This window comes from Geotrypetes seraphini, chromosome 3, assembly GCF_902459505.1.
Source record: "Geotrypetes seraphini chromosome 3, aGeoSer1.1, whole genome shotgun sequence".
Classification (NCBI taxonomy): domain Eukaryota; kingdom Metazoa; phylum Chordata; class Amphibia; order Gymnophiona; family Dermophiidae; genus Geotrypetes; species Geotrypetes seraphini.
Genome location: NC_047086.1, coordinates 277,483,421 through 277,496,022, shown reverse-complemented (window position 1 = coordinate 277,496,022; position 12,602 = coordinate 277,483,421). Strand labels below are relative to the sequence as shown.

At 42.0% G+C, this 12,602-nt stretch overlaps 1 protein-coding gene across 3 annotated transcripts in view; it reads right to left on the bottom strand.

Moving 5' to 3' along the window:
• The window catches only part of TTC27 (tetratricopeptide repeat domain 27), a 677,043-nt gene that overhangs the window by 242,822 nt on the left and 421,619 nt on the right, over positions 1-12,602 (bottom strand). The window contains exon 11 of one of the 3 annotated variants that reach the window (XM_033935682.1): positions 138-233. The exons of the other annotated variants lie outside the window; for them this stretch is intronic. Within the exon in view, the coding sequence (XP_033791573.1) occupies positions 138-233 (96 nt within the window). The remainder of the gene's footprint in view (positions 1-137; positions 234-12,602) is intronic. 3 annotated transcript variants of the gene reach the window in all.

Sequence of the window (12,602 nt, the reverse complement as noted above, 5' to 3'; positions counted from 1 at the left end):
CCAAACGTCCAACAGAAGGGCTTTTAGACGAAGGAGGAGCCAGATAAAAATTAAAAATCATCCAACATGATTTATATTATGTTTCCTTTCACTTGAAATCATACTGAACATTCCTTCTCAGTTATGCTGTTAAGTACCTGAATTACCCAAAGTGGTGGCATTTGGGAACTGTAAAACATCTTCAGGCGTTCCGATGCAGGAGGATTCTGGTCCTCAAACTGGTCTACAAGAGACTAAACATAACAAATTAGGATTTAAACTTATTTCTACAATTACAAGTTGTTTTTTTGAAGTTTTCTAAATGCTAATGAACTTAGTTATATTTTTCCCATTTCCCATCTGTGCTAATAGTACTAAATACCGATGAACACAGTTAATGATTTGTAATAGTTAAAGGGATTCTGACAATTAACCCAGCAAAAAACACAACATACAGTTCAATTTTATTGCACTCCATATAAAATCAAATGAGGAGGCACATCTTTTAGTTTTCTGATAATAGATATACTCATTCAATAAGATGCATTGTGAAATGGTAAGTGATCATGAGGAACAACACTGAAGCCAGCCAGTGGAACTCTGGTCATTTTCTCAACAGACCACAGTATATAGATCAGTTTCTGACTCGAAGAGTAAGATGCTCAATCAACAATAGATCCAAACAAAAATTTAAAAGATGTAACATTTTTAAAATTTGTATATTTCAATTAAACAGAGTTTTGCTCTTTCAAAAGAAGAATCGAAATTTACACAGTGCTAGTAAAATGGAAAAGACAACTTCATAGGCCACCACCCGGAACACTTTCAGTTCGCCAGTCCCGCGCAGGGACAGCGGCCAACCCTCCGCCAGGGCCTTCGGGAGAGTCCTCAGCGGCTCGGAACTGCAAACAAAGAAGGGATGTCGTCTCTGCTGCCGAACTTCTTGCCTCCCACCCCCCTTCCCTCCGGCTCCGATGCATTGGAGGGCCGCGAGTGTGGGGTAGTTGTAGGCGCGCGCATGCGCACTCGTTCCTCCACGGACATACAGATCAGGGAACACACAGGTAGGAGTGCGCATGCGCGCTTAGCATTTTATTATATTAGATTATTATTATAATACTTCATTTCTTATAGACAGCAAATAACTTACCTTATATACTTGAATATAAGTCAATCCGAATATAAGTCGAGAGTACCAATGTTCCCTCTAAGGATTGATGAGGTGTGTGCAAATAAAAATATGCATGAGCGACAAGTTACATACTCCACAAATTTATGAGCAGGCGCGGAGGACGCATTTTTAAACAAATGTAGTTTATCCTTGTACTCCTTATGTATTTTTAATCATCTATGGATATGTTTGTATGTTTATTGTTCAAATGGTTTTATTTATTTTCCCAAATTTATTTTTGTTATACGCATTGAAAATATTGATATTGCGTTTAAATCAAAATCTTAATAAACTTGAAACTTGAAACGAGTGCCCGTGAGATTGTGGGAGGGTTAAATACTCAAAACTTAGATGAATAACAATTTACTTAAAGTTTTTGCTTCGCCAGCTTTCTGGTATCTTTACATACAGTGGCGTACCTAGCATATGTAACACCCAGGGCCCATCATTTTTTGGCACCCCCCCCCCCCCCATCTGTACGAAAAACATGATTTTTAGTAACAAGCCACACGTCACACATGAGTATCTAGGAAAAGGCAGCATCTTATATATTGCAGTGAGCAGTACATCAATACACCCATTGTAAAACTAAACAAGCCAGACCAGCACAGATCAATCCTACAACGTCAATCCTAACAGAAAACCATGTCTTTCGAACACACAGAACACAGAAAACACCTTCGCCTAGTATGGAATATGTCATCACAAACTAACCCCTCCCCCTTTTACAAAACTAGTGTGGATTTTAGCCACGGTGGTAACAGCTCTGATGCTCATAGAATTCTGAGCATCAGCGCTGCTACCACCACGGCTGGCGCTAAAAAACGCTCCACAGTTTTGTAAAAGGGGGGATAAAATAGAAATACACAGCTTCAACGCTCTAGCTCAGGGATGCCCAAACGTTTTGGGCTTGCGAGCTACTTTAAAATGACCAAGTCAAAATGATCTACCAACAATAAAATTAAAAAACACAAAGCACACTATACGCTGAGAAAATGTTAATTATCATTCCTATTCTGGGTTTTTTTCAAAGAGGTCAAGGCAGATGACTCTATACATTGTCATCTCAGTAACAACCATATAAAAATAGACAAATATACCCCCTCCCTTTTTATTAAACCTCAATAGCAGTTTTTAGCGCAGGGAACTGCGCTAAATGCCCAGCGCTGCTCTCGACGCTCATAGGCTCCCTGCGCTAAAAAACACTATTGCGGTTTAGTAAAAGGGGACCATAGTGCAAAATATAGACAGCATATATAAATTCAGACACATTTTGATCACTAAATTAAAAATAAAATCATTTTTCCTACCTTGTCTGGTGATTCATGAGTCTCTGGTTGCACTTTCATCTTCTGATTGTGCATCCAATCTTTCTTCCCTTCTTTCAGCCTGTATGCTTCCTTTCCTCCAGACCTCATTCCCTCCCCCAACTTTTTCTTCCTCTCTCCCTGCCCTTTCTTTTTTTTTCTCTCTTAATGTCCCCTTTCTTTTTTTCTATTTCCCTTCTGTCTCCCTGCCTGCCCCCTTTCTTTCTCCCTACCCTCCACAAAGCTACTGCTGCCACATCAGGGGAAACAGGCCCCAAAGCCACCACCGCAACCATCGGGGGAAACAGGCCCCAAAGCCACTGCTGCAACCATCGGGGGAAACAGGCCCCAAAGCCACTGCTGCGGCTGCCCCAAGCTCTCTTTGCTTCCCCCGACGTCAATTCTGCCGTCGGAGAGGAATTTCCGCCCAGCCAGGCAGCGATTGGCTGGCCCGAACTTCCTCTCCGACTGCAGCCTTAGGGCGGGTGCACAGCCAGGGCGGACCGCCCCTCCCCCCCCTGTATGACACTGAAGACATGGCAGCGGCTCCTCTCACGAATCCCCACCTGCCTCGGAAGTCCGATGCAGTCGGGGATCGTGAGAGGAGCCACCGCTGCATATTTCAACTTTAAAATACAGGCCGCCGCCGCTTCCTCTCACCTCGCCCTCGAGTGAGCGACAGGAGAAAGCGCATGAGCGACGCCACTGAAAATAGTGAGCAATCGCTCATGCGCTCACCTTAGAGGGAACACTGGACTCGAGACCCCCATTTTCCCCCTAAAAGGAAGAAAAATGGTTGACTTGAATATAAGACGGGGGCTTAATATTCAAGTGCCATGTCCTGCACCCAGCCCCCTTCCCTCCCTGCCCTGCAAGGCTCTGCACTCAGTCCCATTCCCTACCAGGCTCTGAACAAAGCCCCCTTCCCTGCCAGGCTCTGAACCCTGTCCCACCTTCCTTCCCTGTACCCTCTTCCCACTAAAAAGAGCCAAACTCCTCAGTGATGTTACAATGGCTTGAATGTCCCGTACTCCCCTCTGCCTTCCAGATTTTGAAACTAGTAGCCAGTGGTGCACCCAGGCCAGCACGCAGGAGCGATCTTTTCGTGCTCCCTGCCGGCCCTGTACCACTCCTTGATAGGCTGCTGCCAGTTCTCATGGGACTCGTGGCAGCCTATCAAGGAGCGGTGCAGGGCTGGCCGGGAGCATGAAAAACTCGCTCCTGCGTGCCGGCCTGGGTGCGCAGCTGGCTACTAGTTTTGAAATTGGCAGGAGGGGTTCAGCGTGGGATACACGCTGGACCACCAGGAAAAATGTACATGAGGGAGGGAAGTAATTGTTAGTGTTGGCCGGGACAGGAGACGGGAGGGATCCCTCCTGTCCTGGCCTAACGGCAGGCCTGCAGGAAGTCCGGGAGCATGCCAGGCAGTCACTGGGGGATGACCCGAATGTAGGATGAGACCTCCATTTTTAGGCCTTTTTTTGGCCCAAACATCCTTCCCTATATTCGATTATATACGGTATTCTGCTTTATGCAATTAACAGTTATGAAGATGGGGCAATCTAGGAATTATAACAAAAGACCTAAACAAAGTTTCAACAAAAGAAATTAAAAATTATTACAAGACGCTGTATTATACAAACCATTTGTTAAGAAAAGATAAAAATTTGTAAATGAATTGCTTATGAAATGTGATATATCAATAACTGGTTCAAGTTAATTTAACTTAAATAGTTGTAGCTTGAGCAGATGCACTGTACATTTTAGGACAGATTCTATAAACAGCACCTAAATCAGCAGCTACTTACAAAAACGGCGCTGGCCATGTATCAATCATACCGAGGCACCATTTAAAGAATCGTGGCTAACGGCACCTACCACAAAATATAGATGTCTGCAATGCAGGCCAGGGTTTTACTGGCCTACACTTAGACTCCTAAGTTCTTTTGAGAATCGTGTCCAATGGCACCTAAGGTCATTTCTGTCCCTAACCATGCCTAATCAGACCTCAGGCGCTATGAGGTGGCTTCATGTAGATGAGATTATGGTGCCTATTTTTTTAAACAAGTTTTTTTTTTTTTTAAATCTTTATTGATTTTTAATCTAAAACAGTGTCATACAAATGAAAGAACAGTAGGTATTACACTAATATCTGTACAGGTAACATTCAAGATTTTCAGTTTTCCTATATATAATAGTAACATAATATAACATAATATATAGTATAAATGAAGACTAAAGTTACCCAAATGTCATCATCAATATTTATTCCCCTCCCCCCATGGATGTGCAAAGGTACATGAACAAAAGGAAAGATAAGATAAATACATTATTATAATTTCACAAATTTAGTCAATGGGCTCCAAACTTTATTAAATACATCACTAAGTCCCCTAAACTCTGCATTAATTCTTTCATATCTGTACATAGTGCATACGTTCATCCACCAAAAAGTGTAACTTATTCTATCATGGTTCTTTCAGTTACTCGTGATCAATTGCATAGCTACACCTGTCATGATCATAAATAGACGACTCTTATATTTATCTAGAGTGGGTTACACATGTAAAATTGTTCCACAAATTATAGCCTCATATAATAGTGGAACATTTGAATCCAAAACTAGATTTATTTGTTCCCAGATTGACTTCCAAAATATAAATATAAATGGACAAAAATATAGCAGATGATCCAAAGTCCCTATATCAATATGACAATGCCAGCATCTATTAGACTTAGAACTATCTATTTTATTTAATCGAACTGGGGTCCAGAAAATCCTATGTAACAAAAATAACCATGTTTGTCTCATAGATGCTGACGCTGTACATTTCAATCTGTGACCAACGAGACACAGAAATATATTGTTTTATCTCGATGCTCCAGATGTCTCTAAGACTATTTTTTGGCTTTTTATTCAAAAATCCAGAAATCAATTTGTACCACTGGGCAGCCTGATGTCCTACTAGATCAGTTTGTCAGCAAAGGATTTGCAGATTAAAACAAGTTTTTTAATTTTTCCATTCACGGAACCCACTCTGAATAGCCTGCTTCAACTGCAACCACCTATATTGTTGAGATTTTAAAATTCCAAATGACTTGCAGTTGTGAAAAATCAAGCAGGTTTCCATTAGACATAATATCATCTAAAGTCCGAATACCTGCCTGCATCCAATTCTTCCAAGCGATCCCAACACCGCCTATTTGAATCTTGGAGTTTAACCATAAGGACTGCAAAGTAGACTTCATTACGGGAACATCTGTTAATTTATCAATAAATTTAATTGTTTTCCACATGTCCAATAAAACCGTATTGTCCTTAGCATAACTAGGTATTTTAATATTTAATATATGAGACAGTCTCATCGGGGACATGATTTTCCACTCAAGATATAGCCAGTCTGGCTGGGAAGGAATTAACACCTAACAGAGACTTTCCTCAACAGCTATTTGTGCCCTAATCTGATCTTATGCCCTGAAATGCAATCTAAAATATCTTTAAAGCTGAGCCTCTACTACAGGGGTGCCCAATAAGTCGATAGCGATCAATCGGTATATCGCCAAGGCAAAGTGAGTCGATCGCGGAGCCCATCCCGGGCTCCGTGATAGACTCACTTTGCCTTGGCGATCTACCGGGCCGATCAGCCTTCCTCTCCTCAACATCAATTCTGCCGTCGGAGAGGAAGTTTGGGCCAGCCAATCGCTGCCTGGCTGGGCCGGAACTTCCTCTCCAATGGCAGAATTGACGTCCGGGAGAGGAATTCTGGTCGGCCCAACGCAGGGAAGCAGGGAGAGCTTGTGGCGGTGGCTTTGGAGCCTGTTATCCAATGGCGGCGGCGGCGGCCCGTTCCCCGATGGTGGCAGCAGAGGCTTAAGAACATAAGAAGTGCCTCTACTGGGTCAGACCCGAGGTCCATCGTGCCCAGCAGTCCGCTCATGCGGCGGTCCAACAGGTCCAGGACCTGTGCAGTAGCCCTCTAGCTATATCCCTCTATCCCTTTTTCCAGCAGGAAATTGTCCAATCCTTTCTTGAACTCCAGTACAGTACTCTGTCCTATTACGTCTTCTGGAAACGCATTCCAGGTGTCCACCACACACTGGGTAAAAAAAAACTTCCTAGCATTCGTTCTGAATCTGTCTCCTTCCAACTTTTCCAAATGCCCTCTTGTTCTTTTATGTTTTGAAAGTTTGAAGAATCTGTCCCTCTCTACTCTCTCTATGCCCTTCATGATCTTGTAGGTCTCTATCATGTCTCCTCTGAGTCTCCTCTTTTCCAGGGAGAAGAGCCCCAGTCTCTCCAATCTTTCAGCGTATGAAAGGTTTTCCATGCCCTTAATCATTCGTGTCGCTCTCCTCTGGACCCTCTCAAGTATTGCCATATCCTTCTTAAAGTACGGTGACCAATACTGAACACAGTACTCCAGATGCGGGCGCACCATTGCCCGATACAACGGCAGTATGACTTCTCTCGTTCTGGTCGTAATACCCTTCTTAATAATACCCAACATTCTGTTTGCCTTCTTCGCGACTGCTGCGCATTGTGCTGTTGACTTCGTTGTTGTGTCCACCAGTACACCCAAATCTCTTTCAAGGCTACTTCTCTCTAACACTAATCCCCCCATTTGGTAGCTGAACATTGGGGTTTTTCTCCCTAAATGCATGACCTTGCATTTCCCCACATTGAAGTCCATCTGCCATTTATTCACCCACTCCTCCAGTTTGCTTAGGTCCCTTTGTAGGTCCTCACACTCTTCCGCATTTCTAACCCTTCTACAGAGTTTAGTGTCATCCGCAAATTTGATAACGTCACACTTCGTCCCAGTTTCCAGGTCATTGATAAATACATTGAACAGCAGCGGCCCGAGTACAGACCCCTGCGGAACCCCGCTCGTGACCTTCCTCCAGCTCGAGTAATGACCCTTCACTCCAACCCTCTGCCTTCTGCCTGCCAACTAGTGTTTGACCCATCTGTGCACGTCCCCTTCCACTCCGTGGTTCCATGCTTCCTAAGTAGCCGCTCATGGGGTACCTTGTCAAAGGCCTTTTTGAAGTCGAAGTAAATGATGTCTATGGGTTCCCCTTTGTCCAACTGACTGTTTACCCCCTCAAAGAAGTGCAGCAAGTTTTTTTGGCACGATCTTCCCTTGCAGAAGCCATGTTGGCTTTTTTTTTATGTGCTCACAGATGCTGTCCTTTATCAGTGCTTCTACCATCTTGCCCGCAACCGATGTCAAACTGACCGGCCTATAGTTTCCCGGGTCTCCTCTTGACCCCTTTTTAAAGATAGGTGTAACATTTGCTAACTTCCAGTCCTCCGGGATCTCTCCAGTTTTTAAGGATAGGTTGCAAACTTGTTGGAGTATTCCCGCTATCTCATTTCTTAGTTCTTTTAGTACCCTAGGGTGGATACCATCCGGGCCTGGTGATTTGTCGCTTTTCAATCTATCTATCTGTTGGAGGACATCCTCATGGCTCACCTCTATTGTTGACAGTTTTTCTTCTTGGTCTCCATGGAGGGCAGGGAGAAAGAAAGACAGGGGGCAGCCAGGGAGAAAGAAGGGAAACAGAAAAAAAGAAAGGGAGGCAGGGAGAAAGAAAGGGCAGGGAGAGAGGAAGAAAAAGTTGGGGGAGGGAATGAAGTCTGGAGGAGAGGAAGCATACAGGCTGAAAGAAGGGAAGAAAGATTGGATGCACAGTTAGAAGAAGAAAGTGCAACCAGAGTCTCATGAAATCACCAGACCACAAAGGTAGGAAAAATGATTTTATTTTCAATTTAGTGATCAAAATGTGTCTGAATTTATATCTGCTGTCTATATTTTGCACTATGGCCCCCCTTTTACTAAACCACAATAGCGGTTTTTAGCGCAGGGAGCCTATGAGCATCGAGTGCAGCGCTGGGCATACAGCGCAGCTCCCTGCCCTAAAAACTGCTACTGTGGTTTAGTAAAAAGGAAGGGGGGTATATTTGTCTATTTTTGTATGGTTGTTACTGAGGTGACAATGCATAGAGTCATCTGCCTTGACCTCTTTGAAAAAATCCCGGAATAGGAATGATAATTAACATTTTCTCAGCGTACAGTGTGCTTTGTGTTTTTTTCAAATTTTATTGTTGGTAGATGATTTTGACTTGGTCATTTTAAAAGTAGTTCACAAGCCCAAAAAGTGTGGGCACCCCTGCTCTACTACAACCTGTCTATCACACGTACTGTTCAATGTAACAGAAAAGAGAATAATTTGTGAAAAATTGTGGTTCCATCATCTTGTACCAACTATTTTGTTCTGTAAAATTATTTTCCACATATACCATACTACCACTTCCCTCTAAACAAGATTGCGATAGGCCAGAGAATAAAAAAAATGCAGACAATATTGAGTAATAAGAACTGACAGTTTTAGACAGAAGCATTGTACTTTGTTATTGCTCAGATACAGAAAACTGGCAACTGATAAAAGAATAATATGAATACACGGTGGATCTCTGATGAAAGCCTCAGCATTGGAAAGTGCTACAGCCTCCCTGAAAAAAACGTAGGCTATACAAAATAAGTAAACAGGATCGATTGAATTCAAATTAATCCAAAAATTAATCCAAATTCTGAGAGATCCAGAAGGAAACAAGAGTGGAAAGAACAATAAGATGATATCAAGCATTGTGCTTCTTAATTTACTTGTAGCTCACACCTTGCCTGTCTACATATTATAGAAACATAACAACATTCAGTGGAGGACCCTTCAAACAAAAACATCTGTATTCACTTATTTCAGACTTGGAATGTAACTTAATCTGCTTCTCCAGCTTCAGCTTTCCAGTCTGAAATGTGTTTTGGATAAAGTCAACAGGACTCAGGTGTTTAAAAATGCAGGATACTATATTACTTGTTTAAAATGGCACAGCTCATAGAATTTTTTCCAACTCCTGTGTATGTCTTGTGTCTGTGTTTTGTTTGTGTAGAGTATAACTGTGTGCGTGTATCTTGTGGGCTGGTATGTATATGGCAAGCTTGCATATATTTGTGTGAATGGGCTGTGTGTTTATTTATCTTAGTTTTCTGAATGTCTGTGAGGAGAGGATTGTTTTAAAGATGCAATTCCAAACTTGCTACATGTTAATTTGAATCAGCAGAACCAGCCTACCATTAAGCTAACTAGTCAATCACCAAGCACAAAAACTCAAAAGAATCATTTAGTGCCTAATTTACTTGTAGGAAGGATGGGGAATTTTCTTTTTTATATTTCAATTTCTTTACTGAAAATTTTAAACATTACAAAGTCATAAACACTGAAAAATATCAATCAAGAATATCTCAATAAAGTGAAACGTAAACATAAAAATTCTCTTCAGGACATGTGAATAATCTTAGTTCACATTAAGAGAAGGTATATTATAGGTGTGATTGGTTATTTTGTAAGTACAGTATATGTCAATGGGAGACCACAATGCTTTCTGAGTAGATAGAGAAAGGAGAATGTTTTTCCGCAGCATGTAGCTCAAAGCGCTTATGCATGCATACGGAGGCCCATCAAAAACTAAAGTCCAGGAACTTAGCAGATATCCAGTTTTTTTAAACATGTTGAATACCTAATGAAAACAGTATATTAATTCGTTTTGGTTTGCAGAAAGAATTTTCAAAACATGGATGTAATGAACATAAGAATTATGTCAAAATTAATCTCAGCGGAACATCCACTGATGACCGATTACAGACCAGATTTCTCTCCAAAAGGGCATTATTTTAGAGTAGTCAAACAGCATATGTATTAGAGTGCCAGATGATGAGTTGTAATGCCAGCAGTTATCGTTTTCTCATTAGGGTAGTTTTCATCATTCTATGTGGAGTCCAGGTAGCTTTTCACATAATGAAGTATAGGGAACGAGACAGTCCAACAGAATAGCGGGTCTATTAACTTTAGACCAAAAGATATTCCATTCAAGGTATTTCAATGAAGTAGTAAAAAGTTGAGACCATTTCGAGTACATTATCTCAGTGAATACATAATGATAATCCCTTAAGAGTTTATAAAAAATGGAAACAGGTTTACCTTGTTTAAGGACTAAGTCACACCATTTCTTAATATATGTAGCATCATCTGGAATGGAGTGGATTAATGATAAAGAAGAGGTGAGTGAAGTTAACAGTAACCATTGAAATTCTCTGTTTCAGTAAAGGATACTTTTCAGTAAATTTTGAGAAGGTTTCAGGTGATTAGTGGAGCAAAGTTGGTTTACAGACCATATATTGCTCGATTGTCATTTTTTTCAATAGAGGAATTTTTGTGTTTAAGTTTTGGATTATTCCAAATAGACATATCTCTATGAGAATATATAGATACAGTAGCTACTTTATCCAGGTTATGTAAGGCAGTTTGAATTGCAGACAGTAAATTGTTTAAAGTGTTTAAGTATATTCATAGTGGAAAGATTAGATATAGGTATAGGCAAGCAGAGTTGCTTATCTAATTCCAACCAGGTTGGAACATTAATTGAAGATGAGCAATCTGTTCAAATCAAATGTACACCATATTTAGCTAGATGGTATAAATAAAAATCAGTAAGATTCATTCTGCCATTTACTTTGGAAGCTTTCAATTTATATATGGAGATTCTGAGGTTTTTATTGTTCCATATGAAGGATGTCAATTGTCTATCAATCCAATGATAAAATGATTGTTTGCAAAAGGAAAGAAGCATTGAAAGGATGTACAGTGGTACCTTGGATTAAGAGCATAATCCATTCCAGGAGCATGCTCGTAATCCAAAATGCTCGTTTATCAAAGCGAGTTTCCCCATAGGAAATAATGGAAACTCGCTTTGATGTGTTTCCCCCCCCCCCCCGAGAACCGGCATTGCTCCCCTTGAAGGCACCCCCCCTGCGATCTGGCACCCCCCCTGCCTCGAACCGGCACCCCCCCGCCACGATCTGACCCCCCCCCCTGACACGATTGGGCACCTCCCTGCCACGATCCGACCCCCCCCCCCGACACTTCTTACCCTCATCTGGGCACTCTTGAAAATCGGCTTCCTCCTCTGCTGGGCCTTGAGCATCTGAGCATGCTCAAGGCCCAGCAGAGGAGAAGGCCGATTTTCAAGAATGCCCAGATGAGAGTAAGAAGCGGCAGGGGGTGCCCAATCGTGTCGGGGGGGGGGCGGTTCGAGGCGGGGGGGAGAGCCGGATTGCGGGGGGGGGGGGGGTGCTCGTAAATCGAGCCATGCTCAGTTTCCGAGGCACCGATTTTGCAAATGTTTTGCTCGTCTTGCAAAACACTTGTAAACCGAGGTACCACTGTAATTAAATTGCAGGGCAAAGGTCATTTTAATAGAGGATATTCTTCCTGACTAGGATAGGTATAACGGGGACCATTTTGAAACTGAATGTTTAATTAACTCTTTAATCTTGGAAGTATTTATTTCTAGTATCCATGTAGGGGCTTTGTGAATATTTTTCTAGGCATTTAAACTAGAAGGTGGGAGTGGTGTATGTACGAAGGACAATTATAGAGACCACCTCCGGCAAAAGAAAAGATGTGATAGTAGTAAAGACTGCAATATCAGCAACTCATTTCTTAGTATTGCAACGGAAAGTGAAACCGACACAAAAATCCATACGAAAAAGGAGATTATCGCTGAAAAATAGCTGGAAAGCGATGACCACAAATGCTCACAGTCTAAGCAACAAAGTTCATGATCTGCAAGTCCTGATGTTAGAGGCAGATCTAGATATTGTCGCTATCACAGAGACATGGTTCAGTGAATCACATGGATGGGATGCAAACATACCGGGATATAATCTAAACTTGACCAATTACCCACTTCCATCCCACTGCCCACAGGCTCCTCTCTACAGTTGGAGTTCTCTAGCAAAGTTCTGGGCATCACCATAGATTCCTCATTATCCTTCAACAACCACCTCAACTCCCTGATAAAAAAATGCTTTTGCAGCCTTCACATGCTGAGGAAAGTGAGGTCCTGCTTCCACCAAAAACACTTCGCCGTCCTCGTACAATCCATCATCCTCTCCAGATTGGATTATTGCAATTCCATTTACCTAAGCTTAACAAAGAAAAGCCTCCACAGACTCCAACTAATCCAGAACACCGCGGCCAAACTTATCTTCTCAAAAAGTAAATTTGACCATGTCTCACCGCTC